At 44.7% G+C, this 23109-nt stretch overlaps 1 protein-coding gene across 1 annotated transcript; it reads right to left on the reverse strand.

Moving 5' to 3' along the window:
• Positions 1 to 484: 484 nt before the first annotated feature.
• On the reverse strand, positions 485 to 23109 carry Cpa4 (carboxypeptidase A4). Its single transcript, XM_013076474.3, has 11 exons — positions 22956 to 23109; positions 17893 to 17974; positions 17351 to 17485; positions 15584 to 15682; positions 12910 to 13011; positions 11512 to 11616; positions 10691 to 10801; positions 9302 to 9392; positions 7357 to 7556; positions 6270 to 6354; positions 485 to 1914 (listed from the first exon to the last, which is right to left on the reverse strand). Exons 1-11 carry the CDS (start codon positions 23021 to 23023, stop codon positions 1727 to 1729), a joined length of 1266 nt encoding a protein of 421 aa, XP_012931928.2. The 5' UTR covers positions 23024 to 23109; the 3' UTR covers positions 485 to 1726.

Consider the following 23109-nt stretch of genomic DNA (forward strand, 5'->3'; position numbering starts at 1 on the left):
CTGTAATTAACTTTCCTTGCTCTGACGCCTGCTCACTAAGCAACCTTCTGATTATAATTTGGCTTCCCATGTATCTTGCCTACGGGGAGAGAATGTACTGAGAATGTACTGTTCAGGCCAACGTGAGGATCCAATCCATTAAATAGTTACATGCCATGATGTAAATTAATAAATTCGTATTCTGATTATATCATCTGCCTCATCTGTGCTCTGAAGATGTGACTCAGCATCCCCAGAACTAATCAACATGGACAATGAGAATATCAAGCTTGTGGGCTGAAAATCTCAAATCTAGACCCAAAACAGAGTTAAATCACCAAGGTAACATTGCCCTGGAGGCCCCTGGGCCTGATGAAGAAGGCCGTCCTACATGGCATGCGATCCGGATAGGGATTACAATTGACTTTTGACATTATCAAGAGCTGCATATTCAAAACCAGGGCTTGGTTCCATTCAGGTGAAGGCAAAGAATAGAGGATGATCATGAGACTTGTACTGAATATTTATTGGCTTATAAGCACACACCAGATGCTGCACAAATCCTAGGCAGAAGGTTAAGATTTACAGACATGCATGAAAAAGAAAAAAGGACAGATGGTAGGTGCTGAGGAGAAATAGTGGAAGAGGTGTGTGACTGATGAATTTGTGTTCCATGTAGGTACTCAGGGTCCAGGACGCACAATAGAGGAAGGTAACTTTAAAGGCAAAAAAAAAAAAAGAAGAAGAAGAAGAAGAAGCAAACAGGAATGTGCCAAGGCCGTGAGATTATTCAGACCAGAGGAAGATTTAGGGTCTATGGGGTGAGGGCAAGATCTTCAAAGTGAGTTCAAAAGGCAAAGTGGAGATGAGCCTGTTCGGACAGATGGGGACAATTGTGCAATCCTGCTACATAGCCTGCCACTTCCTCTGTGATCTCGGGGGAGCAGCAACTACAGTGACACTAATCTCCTTCTGAGAACCCAGCTATACTGGATATAAAAGAGAAGAAAAAGATAAGAACTGTAGTATCTGGAAATTCTTTAGCTTAGTGGTGGGCAGAGAGCTTCTACTTTGTACTCAGGCCAAAAAAGAAGGGGGATGAATGTGACCCACACTGACGACCCTACAGGATTTGTTGCTCAAAGAAAAATATGTCCCTGAGCTTCGTGCCATGGTGCACTACTTATATTCCCAGCTACTCAAGAGACAAGATGGGAGGATCACTCGAGCCCAAGAGTTCAAAACCAATCTGGGCAACAGAGTGAGACCCTCATCTCAAGAAAGAAAAAGAAAAATGAAGTCCAGAAAGAGTGAAATAAATTAAAGGAAGCTCTGTCTGTGTCATCTTTGTGACCCAACTAAAGATAAATATTGTCTCATACAGTGCTTTCTGTGGGCCCCACAAGAGCCTACCTGGCTACATGTGGAGGAGGGTACAGAACCATCAGAAGTACTCTTTGGTTCTAAAAATGAGGTAGAGCTATGTCATCCAGGAAGGGATGACCCTGACTATGGTCTTCCCAACCAGCTGTGTGGAAGGAGGGGTATACCAAAGGCTCAGCAAAGCAACAGGACCAAACAGGGCAGGCTGGGGAAGCGTTCCTCACAGGGAACTCCAGGGAACGGCCCAACCATGCACTCTAACCTAGAGGGTCTGGCTCAAGCATGAAGGAATGAGCTCCTTTAATAGTAGCCTCAGTGAGTGTGCACAAGGATACATATCCACATAGACAGAAGGGCCCCCTCATTAGTAAAGATTGTCCCGCACATGCTCCATGATGGTCTTCAGGCCCAACCAGGTCTCCTCCGCAGTAGGGATGATCTGGCTGGCAGGCAGAAGGAAGCCGTAATGCCCTGTATCTCTCAACTCAAATGTGAATGCATACTTTATGCCGTTGTCATATGCCCAGTCAATGCTGCTCCCACTTGCGGGATCTGTAAGTGAAAAGAGCAAACACTATTTTAGCTCAGTTCCCTTCAGAGTACCAGGAAGTCCACCTGCTTAGGCTTCCGTTACAATCCAGAGTTCTTACCGGAAGTCACTGAAAACATTGACTCCATTCACACACCTCTGGTCCCTGCACCAGGAGGGTTGGCACTAGTATCCAACCAGGAGATCTGAAATCCCCACTCCCACCTCACCACTAACTCTGTGTCCAATCCTGAAAGTAATTCAAACTAACCTTCACGGAGACGGAGTGTAGTAGACAGGCTCTGAGAGAGACCCAAGGCCCTGTCTCCCAGAAACCATGTCCTTGTGTGGTCCTCTCCTATGTGGGATAGAACTGGCCTCCCCTGCATGCCTAACAGGATACTTCAGAGACGAAGCTGTCAAGAAATACACTCTGGCTTCTGCCTTGGTCGCTCTTGGGTCCCTCACTCTGGGGAAAGCCAGCCACCATGTTGTAGGAATACTCAAGAGCTGCATGTGGTAAAGAACTGTGACCTCCTGCCACTAATCAGCATGAACTCACCAATAAGTCACCCGACAAGCAGATCCTCCAGCCTTGCTTCTCCTTTAGTGACTAGACCTGCAGGATACCTTGACTGTAACCCCACGTGAGGCCTTGGACCAGAGTCACCGCCTAACTGAGCTATTCCTGAATTCCTGATCCCCAGAAACAGTGTAAGAAAATAAATGTTTATTGTGTTAAACTGCTAAGTTTGGGGGTTTATTTTATATACAGCAAGAGATAACTGATACATAGAGAGGAGAAAGGGAAGCACATTGCCAAAAGGCTTGAGAGAGGTAGCCAGGTGGTGTGGTGCACAGCTGTAATCCTATCACTCTGGGAGGATGAAGCAGGAGGAGCTAAAGTTCAAGGTCATTGTGGGCAACTTAGTGACTTAGCAAGGTGCTGTCTCAAAATAAAAGATAATAAAGGGCTGAGGATGTAGCTCAAGAAGGCCCTAGGTTCAATTCTAAGAAACACACACACGCGCACGTGCACACACAGATTGAGACTTTAGAGTGGCAAGAGGCTTATTTTTCTCCTCCGTCAAACTCTACTAGAGCAGAAAATGGCTAAAAGGACAAAAGGTAGGTGATCTTGAATCTTGAACAATAAAATAATTATGTCAATAGCAGCTATTATTCACTCAGCATCTATCATGAGCCAGTCATTATATTAGAAACTTTATATTTATAACCCCATAATCTTTTTAAAACAAGGGAGAAGTTGGGCATAGTGGTGCACACCTGTAATCACAGCACTCAGGAGACTGAGGCAGGAGGATTACCCAGTTTGAGGCCAGCCTGAGCTAGTGAGTCCAAGGCCAGGCTGAACCACAGCAAGACACTGTCTCAAAAAACAGAAAACAAAACAAAACAAAAACCAGGAAGGTAAGTATTACAGATGAGGAGCTCCAGGCTCCAAATGGGTAATTTATCTAAGGAAAAAACAGATAAAAAATGGCAGAGCTGGAGTTTTAACCCAGGTCCATCTGATGATAAAGCCTAAGCCTTTTTTCAGTGGACCTGGGGTCCATCCTGGGTCTTAATGCGTCTGTTAAGTGAAGATTTGAGCACCTTTGCCTTCCCACTGTTCCCAAGAGTTGTTTCTCAAGATAGCATTATGATTTTTCTAGAGCTATTGCTGCTTCATGAGAGTTCGTGCACCTTGAGAGTATGGAACAGGCTCTTCTGTATGATTCCCATAGCCTTTCTCTACCCTGAGAAAAAGCTTCAGTGAGAATAGACAATGGTACCAGAAGTTTCTAGAGGTGCTTTACGAGGGCAAACTCAAGTATGGTATTTCTGAACACACTTAAGATTCTGGAAGGAGGCAAAAAGGCTTCCTCTCAGCAGTTAGAGTGATGGAGTTCATGAACTTCACTTTATTTAGATCCCTGTTCAACATCTGCTTTTTTTCTTTCCTTTTAACACTCATAGGAACATACTACCAACACTGTTTTACATATTGTGTCTTTCAGTTAACAATTGAAGACTATCCATCCCCTATTAGCATATATAGATGCACCACATTCACTGAAAAGCCATGTAGTATTTCTCCAAATGCACCAAGTATGCTCTTATCACTCTCCTGGTGGACATTTTTTTTGGGGGGGGGACCGGGATCGAACTCGGGACCTTGCACTTGCGAGGCAGGTGGTGGAACCACTGAGCTAAATCCCCAGCCCCTCTGGTGGACATTTTAGATGTTCACCAATCTTCTGTGATGGTAAATAATACTGTAATGAATATCTTTAATATTCATGATTTAGGGGCGGGGATTTAGCTCAGTGGTTCTGCCACCTGCCTCGCAAGTGCAAGGTCCTGAGTTCGATCCCCGGTACCAAAAAAGAAAAAAAAAATTCATGATTTAGCCACCAGTCAGATGAGCTCAAAGAACTTATTTCCAAGCGTGTAGCCAACCAGAATCAATGAAGAGAAGAGGAAAGGGTTGCTAGAGGTAGCCGGCCTGAAAACAGTACAAGTTACTCCTAACAGAGGACTGAAGAAGGCCACATAAAACCTATAAAAAGCAGAAACAGGAGGAGAAGCAAAATAGGCTGGGGCTGTTTAGCAGAGGGGTCCAACAGTACAATAATAGGTCTTCAGGACATAGTAACGTCCAGAAAGCCACTCAGTCACAAAGAAAGGGACTCAAATCTTTTCCACATGCTGTGTTTAGGAAGCAGGAAATTGCAGGGTCCATCTTAGAATTATTTTCATCTACATGGTTAATCTAAGAAAAGGTCTGGTACTCGAAAAGAGAAATACTATCTATTTACATGGCACATCCCAGACTCCTGGGGTCAGATAGAGTGCCATTATACAAAATTTGATTGCTGTTTTGGAAAGCAAGGACAGAAGACAGGCTCTTAAAAGAGGTAGGAAATGTCACAGCTTCTGGACGCACTCAAGAGAGCCTTCCCTCCTCTGCTGGAGGCATCTGGTGAGGATCCCTTGGTCTGGGCACAGCTCATGCTGGGCAAAAGAGTGTGCTTGATGTGAGAGGAAAAGGCCATTATTTAAACTGGTGTTTGACCCAAAAGCCAGAACCATGGTGACCCACGAAGCTCTTCAGGAAGATGCATTACAGGCTCCTAGCAAGCCTCCTCTCTCTTTGGTCTCTGGCTGGGTTCTGACTAATTAGGCAGAGGGTGGAGAAAGTCTCCAGATGTGTCCTCTGAAGAGTTCCCATTTAATAACACTAATAGCAATAAACCATGAATAATTAATGGATTGTTGCTGCAATTAGCAACTCAAATACCAGCATCATGCTAACTGCTTTATGCAGCTCAGTGGCGGATGAAACAGAGACAAGGGTGGCGAGATCAGAGCGCAGAGGAGCACCCAGGAGGCGGACTGGAGATTTCCCCAGAAGAGGAGGTCTGACAGGAAAGCTGGGGAGACAGAATCAGTAGTGAAGTCCAGGGCTGAGGAGAAAAGAAACACCAGCCGCCTGCAGGAACTCTGAGGTGGCCCGGTGGTCAAGACACAACAGTGTGTACAGAAAAGGCACTGTGCGAGGCTGAGAGGAACACTGCCTACAGGGCTAGAGCTGGGCTTCTCAGGTTCATACTTGGAATACGGTATTTTTACCAACGGAAAATCAGAAGACAGACTCAGAATAAGAGAACTGGCAGATTCTTGGTAGGAATTGAGTGCATTGCTCAGATGAAATATTTCATTGAGAAACCACATAAAAGGGATTTCTTCAAAGTGAGGTTATGGGTGGTGAACCTTAAGACCAGGTTCAGATTTGGATCTCAGTAGTTTCTGTTGCTGTTCGTTTTTTTATTTTGGGGTGGTTTTTTTGAGACAGGTTCTCCCTAAGTTGCTGAGTCACCCAAGTGCATTTGAACTTGCATTCCTCCCATCTCAGCCTCCCAGAGTGCTGGGGTTTGTGATTTTTTTGTTTTTTGTGTTTTGCTAGATACTAACCATTGCTGGGAGGACCCCTAACCCTTGTTCATTTCTGACAGGAAGGTGAGGGAGTCTCTCCCACACCACAAGCACTGCCATCCATTTGCCAAAGCCAAGGTGGTATGCCTTTGAAAATGGAATAACGGGCTTGAGGAAGTTTTGGTAAACTATGTCAGGATCCTTTATGTAAGGTGAGGAATGGAGATTCTATCCTGCGGACAGAACCTAACTCATCGAAGGCAAGTGACAAATAGCACGAGAGGCAAAGAGACTGCAACAGCTTCTGTCCCACAGGCTTGCCATATATTCGGTCTATCATGAACAATCAGGTGACAACTTTGGAACTCTGACTTGCAGCTCTCCCCCCACTCCATTCCAAGGCACCTTCTAAATACTAGCTCACTCAGTGGGTACTCACAGACGGTGGTGCATGTCGGGCCCACTTCGTATTCTGTACCTGACAGGGAAGCCAGGGCTTTGGCTGCACGTTTTGCCACCTCATCCTGGGAAAGGAAACAACAGAGTGAGAGGAATGGATCCTGGAGGCTGGAATTCCTCAGCTCTCCTGCACTGGGGGCCGGGGAGCATCGTGGCCCCACCTCCACTTTCCCCTGCTGGTCTCTTCTTCCTCCCCACCAAACAGAGCTGAGGCCTGATAAAGGCAGACTAGGTCCTCCAGCACTTCTCCTGCCCCATCCCCTGTTCCTATGCCCACTTTGGGTAAGAAGAGAGTGATAAGCACTCTGAAAGCAGGTGTGACACACACTCAAATTGGAAGAGCTGCTTTGAAGCTCTCCAACGGGCTGGTGCACTGCTCACCAACCCGTTAGGAACATAGTAAGCCCCCATCTTCCTGTATCCCCAGGAAGAGGACTCTCTACTTAGGACCAGGAGGGAAGACCAAGTGTGTTCCTGAAAAAACCCTTGAGGGGCTGGGGGTGCTGTCAGGGCAGCTATAGACAAAGAGGGCAAGAAGTTTTGTAGCCTGGCTATGGGCTGGGCAGAGCAGTGCCCTTCAGCAGACCTCCACAGAAGTGGTGGCCTGCAGTCACCAGCAAATGCCAATCCCACTCCTCCTAGTCCACCTCTAAGTTCCCCTCCATTCGGGGGTGGATCACAGAACATGACACAGAGCACCCTAGGCTGTGGGTCACAGCATCCTTCACCTCTTCCTTAGCCAGAATGAGAGTACCTCCCCCTTGCACACCACAGTGCCAACCTCGGTCTTTGGTGAGTAGTGGGGCTATGACACGCTCCACTAGGAAAAACTAGTGAGAAGGCAAGGCAATGTCACAGTTGGCCTAGAAGTAAGAAGCCCTGTCCTCCTCCAGTCCCCAGTATGTCTGCTGGCACATCCCATCCCAAAGGGCAGGGAGAGAATTCTGGCCCTTTGATGAGACCCACTTGTGCTCCTGGATTTTCCCTCTAACGGTGTAGATTGACACCCTGGCAGCATCCGGAAGTCAAGCCAACCTAGAACTGGGGGGAAGTCAGCTGTCACTCACCAGCTCCTTGCCATCTGGGGCCTTCTTGACTGTGTACCCATAGGGATACATCAGCAACTGTGAGTAGCTATGCAGGTCAATGAAGCTCTTGAAATTCCCATGTTTTTCAATGAAATCTACTACCGATTTCACCTCTACTTCAGAATTGGCACGCGAGCCATGGTACACTTCAGAGCAAGGGTTATCACTGGTTCCTTTTCCTGTTGGGGACAGTCCAACCAGAAACAGTAACCCACAGGCCAAGATGACGGAATTGAGGGCAGTTAACCCTGAGGAGGGGCTGGAGGTATTGGCAATTGGCAGGCTATTTCCAGATATCCCTAAAAACCTGTCCATGGTATGTGCAGACTGTTAGGAAGGGAACAGAGACGGGGGGGGGGGGGGGTGTTGGATCTGCCACAACTAGGAAGGGAAATTATTATGATTTTTGTTTTTCTTTTTTTGCCATACAAGAGATCAAACCCAGGGATGCTCTACCACTGAGCTGTTTCCCCAGCACTTTTTATTTTTATTTTGAGATAGGGTCTCAATAAGTTGTCCAGGCAGGATTTGAACTTGCAGTCCTCTTGCCTCAGCCTCACTCAATGCTGGGATTAGAGGTGTGCTGCACCACCACATCCAGCTTGTTGGGACTTCTTTAAGTGGGTAGAGCTGACCTTATATTATGTCAGTAGTGGCTGTCATAAATAATTAATATCGTGCTTGAAAATGAGTTGTAATTAACAAGTATTTTAGATAATTAATATGAATACCAATAAATAATGAAAACGACTCGATTTATTCTGGTGTCAACTTATTCTCTGGGTTCAGATCTTAACAGCCAGCTGCTGCCAAAAATAATCTATTGTTGTGGCTAACATCTCTTGATTGTCTGACAGGTATTTAGAAATATGGCCTTCTGTCTTATTTCACAATACAGCTGCCTAAGGTATCTGGTGTGTGTGTGTGTAATCACTTCAATTATGGAACTATCTGCCTTAACTTTGATGCCCTCAGTCCCCATGTTTGTGTCAGCTCCTTTCCCACAACCATTATTTTGTGGTGTTTTTATACAAGTAAGAAAAATCCACTAACAACAAAACATCGGTGCAGCTGTGGAATAGTGAAAGAGGTTGGATTCTGATTTAGAATTAGAAAGTGAGTTTAGATCCTAGTTCTTATCAGCCATACAACCTTAGAGGGTCTTGTCTCATTTCAGATAATAATAATTACTCACTAGGGAAAAAGAATAAGGTACATGGGAAAGTACTTGGCACACAACTGGCACTTTTGTGGGGGAGGATTTTTAAATAGTTGGAACTCAGAACCCTGGCCACCTAATTTCCATTCTTTCTCCATGACATTAAACTGCTGGCACTCATACTTGCATATGGAAAAATAACTACTGGAATTTACTTTTCACAACATATAATCAAGGTTTTATTGCTCTTACCTATTAGAGTAACAGTGCTAATTGGTCTTTTTTGAGTTGCCACAGGAGCCCCTTCTGCCCACCCACAATTTGCCCAACAAAGCTGCCATGGGCAGTGATAAGGAAGGCCCTGGGGTTCATACTTCTAAGATGAGAGTGGTTTTAAAATATTAGCATACGGACTGGGACAAAGGATGCACAAGGGCCTGGATTTGATCTTCAGCACCACTATAAATAAATAAATATGTATTAAACAAAATATGAACATAGTTATAATCATAATGCAATGATACTCTGTCCTACCATTCTTTCAGGTGGACAGGAATTATTGAGTTATTCTTGTTCAAAATTACAATTTAAACAATTTTCTAAAACAAAAAACAGAACAAATTGACATAGCCTAAGTGATGCCCCTAATTCTCTCAGTGAGTAGAGCAATGAAAACAGTAGAAACTCACTCCCCCCTACCACCTCAGGGCACAAGAGGACAGGCTAACCAAGAGCAGCAGAATCTGAAATTGTCTCCCCACCTACCTGCAAAACTCACATTCCAGTTTCTGTTTGGATCAGTGCCAATGCAGTGGCTTCCAGGATTCAGGGACCGTGTCTTCCTCCATAACCGGTTCTGAAACAAGTCATAAAATACCTAGAGGTGAGTCAGGGCCCAGGAGCAGTGAAAGATTTTTCTGGGTGCTAAAATGGAGACAAGCATAAGAGATGAGACAAGCTGCTTGTGGGCCTGCCTGGGGCATTTGCTTTCATCCCTCAGAGAAAGAAGAGTTCACTCCCCTGGCTTTAAGAGAGGGACCCCTCTAAAATGCCACTTGAGAACTTTATATGTAAGAAATAAGCCAGTGGTGGTGAATCTATGGCATGCACGCCACAGCAGGCAGAGAGAGCCCTCCTTGTTACCACATAAACCAAGGCAGCTCAGTAGCTAAGCACTGGATGGCAGGGTTTTTTTTTCTAAATTAAAACCTCAGTATTCAGGTTTAATTGCAGTGTTGGCATTTTGCAATAAATAAGTGGGTCTGGGGTTGCAGTTTGGGCACTTGGTATTGAAAAGGTTCACCATCACTGAACTAGGCTGATCCCAACTGAATGCACTGAATAATTATTGGCTTTGGTAGCAGTGGGACCAATGGCCATCATGCCTTGATGATCACTGATGCACTTGAAGTGCACCGCACATATTTTATTCCAGCTTTTAAAAATCCACCTGAATCCAGTCACGCTCCAGCCTGGGGAATAAAAGAGCAAATTAAATGGCACAACCAAGAAGCCATCAGCCAAATTCAGAATGTGAGACATTACACAGGAAATTACTTGGTTTCTCCAACAAATGAATGACAGTTTAAAAGGATGTGTGGGGGGTGCTGTTGTAAAATAAAAGACTGCTGAGACCCAGCAGCCAGATGCAGTGCACAGACCTTGTTAGATCCAGACTTCAACAAATTGACTCCTTAGAGACATTTTAAAGATAATTGAGGGTGTTAGATGATATTAAAGAACTTCCATTAATTTTTCAAAGGTGACAGAAGTGTAGTGGATTTGAAGTTTTTATCAGTATTATCATCAGCTGGAGGTGCATGCTAAGGTAGTAGTTTTGGGTGAAATATCATGATTTCTGAGATTTGCTTTAAAATACATCAAGAAAGGATTGTGTGGGAGAGAAAAAATGAATAAGATTGGTAAAATGATGATAATCGTTCAAGACCCATAATAGGGAGTTCCTGAGACTATTCTCTTCAGAAAAAAAAAAAAATCCCTGCTGATTCTCAGCTCTGAAAATGACTAGAAAATGAAATCCCAAGGAAACTCATAATATACATATTGGTGGAAGTTCTCTCTAAAGGCACCAGCAAAGGAAAAAAGTTCAATAAGACAGGTGCACACCAAGCCAGCCCGTTCAGGATTACTCACTTTGGTTTGCGTGTACACATATCCATCAGGATTGGCCACAGGCAACAAGAAAATATCCACTTTCTTCAAGATAGAGGTTACAGCTGGGTCTTTCCCATACTCAGATACAATCTAAGCAGAGACAAGGTGCTTGTCAGCTATACCACACCAGCCTGGGTCACTAGGTCTAAGTCCCAGAGATGCCCCGCACCCACGAAGAATGGCAACTCCTAGAATAGCATCCACCCTTGACATCTCCTGGTGTCCCCATGGGCATGGCTCTCTGCAGAGCCCTCTGAGTCCCTCAAACCCTGGGTACACAGCTTCATGACAGTATCTGCAGTGAGTCCTGTGGCACATGCTTTGTTCATTCCTTCCAGCAGTGGGGAGTCACATATTTGTAGGAACTTAAGCCTCAGTGAAGGGGCTCCCAGGCTTTAATGCAGACTTAAAACACCCCTCCCTTTCAATATAAGTTTAAAATGGACTTTTTCAAAGGCTCTGAGCTTGCTGGAGGCCTGGCAGGGATCGGAAGGGGCTGAAGGGAAAGCTGACTTGAGCGTGGTGCTAGTGTTGCTCTCCCCCTTTGAGAGATCCATTATGGGTGAGTGTCTTAGGTCCACCTCTGTGGCTCATGAGCTTGCTCACTGCCACTCTGTCACTCAGCCACAGTAGACGGGCTGAGAGGCTTTGACCATTTACTTCTCTGACCCAAAAAGACCCCAGCCTCCTGGGTCTGTAAAGAGTGCCTTTCAACTTTGTCCCCTGGGTCCAGCCACATGGAACGCTTCAGGGCCCCCCTAGGCCCACCAGAATCCTTGGCTAATACCGGGCGACATGACCTTCCTTGCTGTCCAGATGGCAGTGGCTTGCGAGATCCACTCTCGGGAATGAATGCCTGCGTTCAGCCAAATGGCCGGCCTCCGTTTGCCTCCTCCCATGCTGAACTACAGAAAGAAAGGAGGCCAGAAAATGACCCACCTGCCCGCATCTCTGCTCACCTCTCCTCTCCCCAGCTCACTCCTATTCATTTAATTCATTTAGGATAATTCAGAGACCAAATGTTCCTGAGGGCACCATCTATTTATCAGGCTTATCTGTGACCAGGGAACTTAATTGGTTGGCTGCAGCTCCAGGCAGCCTGAACCTCTCCAGCATTGGGAGCAAATGGGAAGGAGAAACAATTGTTATTGTGGATTAGAATGCTGCTGCGATTAGAGATAATAGTATGTCTCTTGAAAGACCTCAAATGGTATCCCAATAGAGACAGACTCGAGGTGCATGAACCAGGCTGTTTTGCTGATGCAATAAATGAATTTGGTTTTAAATTAGGAGGAAGAGGGCTTGACTATAGTTCTTTGTAAATGGCAGTAATGAATTCTAACTCCAGCCTTGGCATAGTGTTGGGGCCCCTTGGGTCAGAGCTTGGTGCTAATGAAGCCAGGGTCTCCATCAGATGGGCAAATAATCTAAGTGTAATTATTTTAAAGCAACCAGCTCAGTGGCAGGTCTCCCCTCCTGCTGGTAATTTGCTGTAAACCGGGGTTCTTCAGTGTTTATATGAAGCTAAGGATTTGGCAAATTTTTAGCTCAATCAATTGTTCCATGGTTTATATGCCCAAATTTTTTTTATTCACTCAGCTGGATTATTTATGTAATTTATGTCATTGTTATAGTTCTCTATCTCTTTTGCCAATACAGACCTGAATCTGTTAGAAATATCTGGAAATTAAGCTTTGTGTAGCCCAGGATCAGAGCTGGGCTTAACACGTCATCTGAATGTTATCGTTATGTATATCTAAAATGTACCAATAAAATCAATATTTTTAAAAAAGAATAAAATACTTATCAACCCTGAAATTAGCTTCCTACGTTGCTTTGCCAGAAAGTAGCCCTAAAAACAGAATAGACTGGTTGGTAGGCCTATCCCAACTTCCCTTGCCACTAACAGACGGTGGGAATGTAGTCAGGACCACAGCCTCCCATCTCACCCCCAGCTAGAATTCTAGCATTCTAACTGCCTATCCTCTGATCCCTCCTTCCATCAAAACAGGAAATAGGTTTGCTCTTTTGGCAGCCTTACATTACATAAAAGTAGGTAACTCTCGTCAGATCAAATTTGAGCCCACAGAAGATGCCTCCCAAATTCACGCTCCTCCCTGAAGTCACAGAATCTAAACAGGTGCCTCCCTCGGTGATCTGAGGCTGGATCCTGAACACAAGGAACTACAAGGCCTCACCTTCAGTACATACATCGGCCGCTTTTCAAACGTCTGTCCAATCTTCACTCTACTTGCCAGTTTAGGAAAATCGGTGGCAATGCTGTCCATCTCATGGTAAATCTGAAATATGAAACAGTAAGCCCATGGGCATTTTTAAAATTTGTTCAGCTCAGGGTGGGTATCTGAACTTTACCTTATTGGTCTTCATGATTTTTTTCTGGGCCCCTAATCGCGGAGTTGACCATATTATGGGGTGATTATTACAAAAAACTGGCTGAAGAGCCTAACTTTTCAGTTTTCTACAGAATAACACACTTCATTGGTCCGCAAAATGATAATCCACTCAGCTTGAGTAGAAAGACCGACACAGATATTGTCCTTTGTACCACTCTGAGCTGGACAGTCAGAACAGCCCCCTTTAGCCAAGGCTCTTTGGGGTCACCTTCTACATCAGCAAGAAAGAGCCGAACATTTACCAAGTACCTATATATACTACCATACAAATATGTTATGAACATTGTGAAACAAAAAAAGACATAGAAATGGTTGTATAAGATGTAAGTATAAATAGAGGGTGTAACAGTTTCCTCCATCCCAGTGGGCAATCTTCTGTTACAGGCACCCCACTTTGAAGATGATTTTTCTAAAAGCTTTAGCAGAACAAATGATGAGGAGTTGTAAATAGTGACTAAGTCTATTCCCAATTCCTTTGGGAGTGGGAGAAGACTAATTTAAATAGTTTATCCATTTTAGTTCCTCTAATCATTTGAAGACCAAAAGAAGGTTAAAAATACATTTGTTTAATCCTTAAGATTGGAAGAAGAAGCTATACACAGAAGGAAAATTGCAATCAATATGGGATAAAATCAAGCTTACAATTTATAGACTGGCAGTCAATGTGGCAGACTGAAAGGCAAGAAGCCACCCCCAAATACATGGGCAAGCCAGATAAAGTACAATGAAAGTAATTCACTCACAAAAGGTGCCAGCAATGAAGAGGGGACTAACTCATAGGGAAGAGGGCAGGAGAGGAAGCCTCAGGTGCTGAGGGTTTAGAACCCATCCTGGGGCAAAAAGCTAGAACTGGAAATTGGCTCACTTAGCCACAGAAAGGGGTTACAAATTCTCCTCTACCCACTGACCTTAGAGTGAAGAAAAACAGGGGAATTCCCAGAGTCATGTGAGGAAAGAGCCACCCAGGAAAAGTGAAAGCACCTGTCTTCACACACAGGTCTAGGTTCACACCACCAAGCCACCACCACAATACACACATAGGATCTGGAATCAGAAACCCTGGCAGAGACACACATGACATTTCCACTAGAGACCTAAGAGACTCTAAGTGGTTGTAGAATATGAGCTCTTCCAAGAATGGAAAATGAGAAGTTAGGAGGGAGATGGTACACCAATCTATGGCAAAGGGCCTCCCAGTGAACAAGAGAGCTAGCTTCCTTATAGATGGAAACTAAATCGCAAAGGGACATAAGCCAGAGACACCAGAGCTGAGTGGATGAGAGAGAGGCTAGGATAGCCAGCAGGTTGAGGGGATGGCCCTCTGGGTCCTTGGGTGACATTTGCAACTGATTAGCTCAGCTGGGGAGGGCCTCGTGATAATGTGGCTAATGTCATGGGTTCGATCCCCGTGTGGGTCCTGAGGCTTTGCTTTTGTCCGTGACCTGAGAATGAACTCCTAACTTTATTCAGCTGTTTTCCAGATGTATGACATTGGTCACAAGAAGGATCAAGGGGCAGTGCAGTTGAAAGTGTATACAATAAACAAAGCTACTAACAATCATGGAAAAGATAGATGGTCAGCCTTTGAAAATAATTCCTCATCTAGAAAAAAAACATATGTCTCATGAAAAGCATGCCAGGAACATTATGTTTGCACGTAAATAATGACATGTACAAAGGTACATGAGGGAGAATACCGATTTGGATTTGTTTAATCCTTAAGATTGCAAGAAGCAGCTATACACACAAGGAAAATTGCAATCAATATAGAATAAAATCAAGCTTACAGAGTTGACCTGAGCTAGTAGAATGAGGGAGATCCTGGGGATCATAAGAGAATTATACTACTCATGATGCAGTTCCGTCCTATAGTCCCTCTTGATTTCTCAAGTTCCAATATTATATGAAATTATTTTGTTCCAAGTTTTCATTAGAAAGTTTGGCTTATCTTAAAAGGCAGTCATCTATATAAAGTGGTTTCTAACTAAACACAGCATCAAAAAATGCATTATGGAACAAATATACATTGTAAGAAGTCATGACGAATGAGTGGAAATAGTTGGTTAACCTTGGAAATAACCACTTGTCTACTTGCCTGGCACCAATAACATTTTATTCTCAGTGAGGGATTATAGTGGGGGAGAAGAAGGTTGAGTTATAAGTACTAGAAATGATTGCAATTATTTCATGGTTTTCTTTAAGTGGTTGCTTAAGAAAAAAAGCATTAAAAAAAGAAAATATATGTGTGTTGGGGGAGGTGTCCAGGTTGTTTTTCAATATGCTCTTAGGTGCAGATAGGAATTAATTCAAGAAATGGAAAGGAATTATAGTGTTACACTCTAGCTCCTCCGTGAAGTGATATTACGCTGAAGATGAATACCTCCTGGAAGTAAGGAGCAAGGCTACAAAATCCAGGAGACAAAGGACCTTGGCCTTAAATCTGCTCTGAAACACTTACAGCTTCCAGAGAATGGTATGCCCCATAGTTGAAGTTATTATCGCTCCGCTCTTGCCCTTCATTGAGTTGCATTTCTTCATCTTCAATATCTAAAAGGTCCTAAAAGAAAACACAGCAACATGATGAAGTGATCCACTGGAAATGCAGGTTCACGGTTTTCCTGCCATGTCTTGGTACATGGGTGGACCAAGATGGTGGCACCTTCAGTGTGAAAAGCAACACAAATGTCCATGACTCAGCAGGGTCAGATAGCTTAAATTATACAAACTAAAGATTAAAGTGCAAGAAATGGTAAGCTCAAGCTGTCTACTTCTAAAAGAACGTTTGTTCTGCATAGCTACATGATGCCCCTGATTTAGAAGTAGTTTAAATGGTAGAACAACAGAATTATTGGTGTTCATTTCTTCTAAGATCTTTAATCTCCTAAATTCTTGGTTCTACTGAACCATGTCAGTGAAAATGAGAAAAGAAGAATAAAATGGAAATAAAGTTTTGTAAATAAGGAGGGGAAAGGGGGATGAAGGTAGGGGAGGGGAATGGGAAAGAAAGAAGAATCAAGATATATCATGTTCAGGTACAAATTCCCTATGATGGGGCCAGGGATTTAGCTCAGTGGTTTCACCGCCTGCTGCGCAAGCACAAGGACCTGAGTTCGATCCCCGGTACCCCCCAAAAAAATTCCCTATGATGAATGTGTTCATTATGTATATCAAATTGTATCAATAACAATAAAAAAAAGTCAGTGTACAAAAACACTGCAAAGGAGAAAAGCCATTAACATGTGTACGTTGGTCATCATGATCAGTGTGGTACAACTTTTAAAAATAAACTGTCACACCCTCATGACAAAAAAAGAAGGAATCAGATTTCTTTCATGTATCTCTATGTATCATATATCTAACTTTACTTCTTTGTGTCAAATTTATTTACACCACCCCATTCAAAACCCACTTACTCTCTGGAAGAAACTTATGTGCTATTTGGTTATTCTATGGTATGAAATCTCTAGACATCAGCCTGCATCTGGTATCCAGCACCTCTGAAATACATGGCTTGGGAAACTATTCAGAAACGAAGAAATTCTTACAACCACTCATACTTTGAAGGTTCCTGGCAGATGTCTGTGACATGTGAGGATGATTAATAAGCTCACAGCTGCTCACGCCATCAGGAAACTCCCAGGCCAAATCACCAATTAATCTATAACCCACCTCGGTGAAGGAGAGAGCGTGAGCCAGACACCGTCCTGCTGTTCAGCACAGGTCGTGGGATGGATGGTGATGTTCCCTCTGCTGGGGACTGTTGGTGACATCCTCCCTTTCTCAAAGGGCACTTCTTACAACTGGTCTCCAATACCCCCACCCACCCCTCCTTTCTTGCCTCCTAACTGCAAATAAGAAAAAGAGAGGCATTTATTACTTACTGGGATGTCTATGATGTATCAACTACTGTTGGACATTTTACATTAATTAAAGAATCTTCTTAGTAAACTGCATGGAAAAGAAAGGCATTCCTACTGCCATTTTACTGATGAAGAAACAGAGGCTCAAGAGGGTAAAAGCTTTTCCAAGACACAGCACTAGTAGTTAACTAGTAGTTAGTAGATCCCTATCTACTATAACATGCTGTTCCTCTAACAAGTCACTGGACTTTACTTCAATTTGCCTCAGTTTCTTCATCTGTGAAATGAGAAAGGGTGACAGCAGAAAATCTCTCAGGTCCACTTTGGATTGGCTGTTTGGTCCAAGGTGGGTATGGCCTACCCACCTGCAGGTCATCAATTGTCACTGAGTACTCCAAGCCCTGGGTCTTCAAGAAGGATTTGACTGACTGCAGACTGACAGATGGGACCAGGACATCCACAGGCCGACTGAAGGAGGAAGGAGACTTCCAGAAATTGAGCTGAAGGGAACAGAAATAAAACCAGGCTAAAGGACAGTTCAGGTAAAACACACAATAGCTCATTCTCTGAGCCACTGTCAAAAGCCAGGGTGATCCCTGAGGGACTGAGTCCCACTGAGGGAAGACATTTGTCTATACACAATCACAAGTGGTCAGAACTGCCCAGCCAGCTGTATCTGCCAGAGTTCAAGATATATTATGTCAATGGCAGTTAGCAGGAAGGAGTCCATTGCTCAGGCCTTCCATGCTCCGGAACTGAACTGCTGTCACCCTCAACTGTATAAATGGCACATTGACTAATACAGGACAGTACAGAGAAAATCCTCAGGAATAAAAATAATACCACCTGTAATAAAAGTGTCTTCTCCCACCAGAGTCAGAAAACAAGAGGACTAAGAACCACGTACCTTAAAATTGTCCAAATTCATTAGCTGAGTCAGTTTGCTGATCTCGTCTCCATTTCTGACATTAACCCTAAAAACTTGGTCCCTGGAGAAGAAGTGGGGGAGAAAGCAGAAGGTAATGGTGAGCTTTCCGCTGGAAAATAAACCCCAAACCCACTGTCCCAGACAGAACTGGGCCTGGTGGTCTAGTCTTTGGTTATAATGTATAGCCATTAAAAATAAGACTTCGTGGCAAGTATGAAAAAGTGCTTATGTATAACTTTAAGGGAAATAGTGAGTGAAAAAGCAGGACACAAAACTGTATATATGCCATGATTACAAGTATGGAAAAAGCAGATGCATTGAAAGAAAAACAGACAACGGAAATATACCAAATGCTGACAGTGCTCAAGTTCGGGCCGTGGGATTATGGATGACTTACTTTTTTCTCTCTTGTATCTGTTTTCTGTAATGTGGCCATATTACTTTATAATGAAAAACATACATATTTTTACATAAAGGAATGTTCCTGAGTTACACGCAAAGCTAACTCAAGACACAAAGAAGCATTTCTTCACTGTCAGGGGCAAGGGCTGAACTCCTGGCAGGACCTCCACACCAGGAAGAGCTGGAAAAGGGAGCAACCCCCAATCCAGGGAAGGCCAGCTGCTGTCCTCTTAGAGAAGAGGGGAGAGGCTGGGTGCTAGCCTACCCATCTAGCCCCAGTGCCCCATACACATGTGCATTACCATGGAAACAAATAGGGCCCCAGGTGTGAGGCTGAACTTGGGATTCACTGCTGCCCGCAGCCTCTGAGAGGGCCCAGAAGGGGCCTGCCAGTCGCAGCCCCCCTCATTATTTGTCCTGCACTTGCTTCGTATACATTATTTAGCTTCCGAAGCAGCAGGGGAAGAAGGCCTGAAGTCCTGTGTGGGTGGGAAAAGGCCAAGCCTGAAAAGCGTGCTTTGTGCTCTCAGCCCGCTCAGGGAGCCAGGGGAGCCATTAGTCTGTTGCTAGGTGACGGCCCAAATGAATCCGCACTCAATGCTGTCACATGCGTCATCCCTTTGACATGAGTGAATGCAGGAAGAGCTGCTAGAGAGGGCTGTGGGCTGAAGGACTTGTTGACAGAGAAAATGGTTCTGTCACAGGGAGCTAAATGTGCAACCTCACGTGGCAGCTCCTTATCAGAAAACTGGTTCACTCCAGATAGATTCTCAGGGTTTCACTTGGTTCTAGAAGGTTCTGTGGGCTCTGGGCCAGCCCCAGGAAGATAAGGTCTACTGCAGAGTGGTCCCTGCCATGATTGTGTGGCTGGTCTAGAGAAGATCCCAATTCGGGAGGCTTGCTTTCCCCCACCCAGTTGGTCCCATAGGGTCCTGGAGGTTGGCAACGAACTAACTGCACCCCCAAGAGCTGGGGTCCTGGTGCAGAAGTTCTGACTGGGCAGGTCTCAGTCTGAATTTCTATGGTTTGGATATGGTTTGTGTGTGTGCCCCAGGGGCACATGTGCTGAAGCCTGGCTCCCCATGTAGTGATGTTGGGGGTGGAAGGAGCTTTAAGAGGTGGGATCCAGTGGGCCCTGAAAAATGATTCATGTTGATCTCTCAGCCTTAGTTCCCAAGAATGGATTATTATAAAAAGAGTGAGCCTAGCCCCTGAATCTCTCTAGCTTCCTGTCTTGTCATGTGCTGTCTCTCTTGTGAATATGCTCCAACTGTGATGCCATTTGCCATGTTGTAGTGCAGGCAGGAGGGCCTCACAAGAGGCTGAACATGTAAGACTACCCACCCAGTCCTGAACTTTCAGCCTCCAACACTAAGCTAACTAAACCTGTTTTCTTTATACATTATCCCCCTCAGGTATTTTGTTATAACAACAGAATATGAACTAATACAGAGCCCAACCAGCTGCTAAGAGGTGGACAGCAGCCCTGGGAAGATGGAGAATCAAACTACCATTTCCCCGATACAGGCAAGAAGCCTTGAGGGGGTGGGGAAAGATGGGTTTTAAACAGAAGGAAAATCCTCACTCCTGCTTGAGGACCAGGACCAGTCTGCCAAACTTATGCTCTGTCACAACCTACCCCCAAACACTCCAGTAAAAGGGGTGTCTTAAAATGGGTTTCTAGGAAGAGCCTAGTACATATCTCTAGTGGCATTTCTTTGGTGTGCATATCTCTAGTGGCAAAATCAGGCATTTGTAAAACAGCACTGGCTAGAGAAATCACCAAGAAGGAGACAGAGGAGGAACAGTAAGAAAAAAAAAAAAAAAGAGGGACATCAAAACAAGAAGCTCTTTGGACTGTGAAAATTTTATTGTACATTCATCCATGATAAAGCGCATCATACTTTTTCCAAAGTGGTGGCTTCCATACTCCTGGGCACTGTTCACAACAGGAGAACACAGTGGCTCGGATTGGCCTAATGGTGATTAAGTACACAGCCCCTTTCATCATGCTCACAATAGACAGGCTACAGAGGTTAAAGAAATTTCTGTAGTGTGCAGGAGGCAGGGCAGCGGGGCTGGTGCCAAATGGAACCTCTTCCATTGCACTCTCCTCCACCTTTCTCTTCCATGCCCCTTAGCTCCAGCTCCACTGAAACCCCAAATGCACCATATACTTTCCTTGGTATGCCTTTGCATGCACTGTTATGTCTGCCTGCAATCCCAGCCCTTTTCCTTAACTGCCTGGCAATCTCCCACCCACTCTTCAGGACCAGCTTGTATCACCCACGAAGATTCCCCTTACCAGAGGAGGCAAATTTGGTACGATCTTCAAATAGTGCTAAAAATCAGCAGCACTGATAGTGTCCAACATTCTTATGAACACCTGCACATCAGTACCTGAAGGCGCAGAGGACGTAAGTGAGGTGCCATGCATAAGGCAGTCTTTCTCTTGCCCTCACTGTCCTTGTCTCTATTTGGAAAATGCCCTACCCAGGTCACTGTCCAGATATGCACTCAAACATCTTGGCCTGAGCGCTTTCGGAACATGGAAGACTACCTGAGAGGAGGACTTACAGGGATTTACAGGTGGCTGTGTCTACCTCTCTTGCCTACACAACAAGTATTCTGATAGCTCTTCTGGTCCTCTTCAATACCCAGTGCTATCCAGTTGCTGCCAGCCATGGTTGCCACCTTCACACTTGTCCTGTATCCTGGACAGTCAGAAACTGCCTCCCCCATTGCTAAGCCAATGTTCAAATGTCCCATTCTTTTGTGCCTCTCTCACCTGCTCCCCCAGCCAGGCTTAGCAAGCACAGTGAATGATATTCAGAGATGGCTTCCCAGAACTCGTAGATGCCTGCCAGCTATCGCTGACACTACAACCAGTTCCACAACCACTAACCACGTCCTGTTCTCTGCCTGCCTAGCACTCCAGGCTTCCTGGCCATTGTTTCATCCCTAAAATCTCTGAAAACCAGGGCAGAAAATACCAGCAGACAAAGGGGAAAGGAGGAGAGGGGAGGCAAGGGAGCCAAGTGGAAGGAGTAAAGGGGAGAAACTGTCATTCTCCGCTCCGACTGCCAATCTCTGTCCTGGCTTCACAACCATGCAAATGATTCCCTACCTTTTCTGGGTTCCCTTCTATGGAGTGAGAACAGATTTAGGGGTGAGGATGACACTGTTGGTTAAACCCACTTGCAATCAGCTCAGGCACGCAGCCCTTTCTGTGCAAAACTCTGGCTCTAGTGAGTGCTCTAGGGCCCGGGCCAGCTGTCTCAGCCCAGTGCCCACTGCACTGGAAGAGAGTTCTGTATCCTGAGAAATAGAGATTTTGCAGCCACATGAATAGCTGTAGTGGAAGCCTGACAGCTCCATGTGTTAGCCCACATAGCAGCAAATGTAGTTGCGACACACCTACTGCTGAGCTGCCTTGGAAAAATCTCCCTGCCCAGCCACCTGCTATGCCTAACCCCTCCGAGCTATTTGGCAGTAGAAACACAGGTATGAACAAGTCATCACCATAAAAATTACTCAATCTCACACAAGTAATTACCTCAATAAACAACCCCAAAATTGTCTCTAACTAGATAGTATAATAGAGAGTAAGCTAATAGATGCAGGAATGCATAAAGGATTCTATTTGAAGACTAACTTGTCCTAGGAAAAAGGTATGGGTTTTTGCATTCAGAGTTTCAACTCCCCTGCTTACCAGCTAAGTGGCCTGGGGGTGGGGGTGGGGGTCCTTAACCTTTCTAAGGCTGCTTTTTCATGTTTAAATTGAGGAAAATAACACCCCTGCCTGGCAGAGTTGCATGATCCAAACGATAATGTACATAAGAGCTCTTTGCAAATGGCAAAGCATTCTGCAGTAATGAGTTATTATCACCCAATCTTCTAGCAGGGTACCATGGCATGTCCTTTCATCTCTCCTGTCTCCCAAATCTCTTCTCCCTTGCAAACCTCAGAGCATTCTGTAAGGAGTGAGTTGTGTAGCATACACACACATTTGCACACACAGCACAAGTGTGTGTCCGTGTGTCAATTTTCAGAGCTGTAATTAGGCAAGACCTATTAAAGCTTGGAGAAGTTGAGGAGAAAGCACTGAGTCTACATGGCCTTCACCGCTAACAGAGAGGTGAAGCCAAAAAGCATAAGCGCCAGGTTTTTCCCTTTAAGCATGGCAGAAATTAAAAATAAGGGCTAGGGATTTAGCTCAGTGGTTCTGCCGCCTGCCTTGCAAGCGCAAGGACCCAAGTTCGATCCCCAAAGGAACAAAAACAAAAGCAAACCACGTCTGGTCTTTCTTAGTAATTAATAATGTAGGAGTAAGAAAGTAGGAGATGATTGGAACTGACCTTACAAATAAGAATGAGGAAGAAAAAGAATTAACAAGAGATTAGGAGGGAGCTGAGGAGGGACTGTGAGGACCAGTAATCCCAATTTCACCAACAAACTCAGGTCTCAGAGAGAAGTAACTTGTTCAGGATGGCACAAGGGCAAAGATGGGACAAAAGCTCAGGTCCTCTTCGTCCAATGACCTACGACCTCAGGTACAGCCAGCCATTCCTTTTCAATTCTATTTGCCTCCCAAATTGTTGAAACAACCAAATGTATCAATAGGTCCAAAAGGAACTTACCCACGAAATGTTTGTTGGCTGCAGATGCCTGACCCAATAAGGGCTCCCAAAAACAGTATCCACCTCATGTCCCAAAGGTATCAGTCACAGAGAAGCTGGATCGAGCTGCATTTATAAGAAGCGTGAGACACTCATATCCTTACAATGCAAAGGT

Source organism: Heterocephalus glaber, unplaced genomic scaffold (genome assembly GCF_053883595.1).
Source record: "Heterocephalus glaber isolate CG9 unplaced genomic scaffold, H.glaber_assembly_v1.0 deba00000546, whole genome shotgun sequence".
In the NCBI taxonomy this organism is placed as follows: Eukaryota; Metazoa; Chordata; class Mammalia; order Rodentia; family Bathyergidae; genus Heterocephalus; species Heterocephalus glaber.

Excerpts from the sequence above, each read along its gene's own strand:
- Cpa4 (XM_013076474.3), bottom strand. The coding sequence starts at position 23,023 with ATGAGGTGGATACTGTTTTTGGGAGCCCTTATTGGGTCAGGCATCTGC. Across the intron at positions 17,486-17,892 it reads TGAATTTGGACAATTTTAAG|CTCAATTTCTGGAAGTCTCC; the intron begins GTACGTGGTTCT and ends TGTTCCCTTCAG. Across the intron at positions 10,802-11,511 it reads CCATCTGGACAGCAAGGAAG|ATTGTATCTGAGTATGGGAA; the intron begins GTCATGTCGCCC and ends GTCTCTGCTTAG.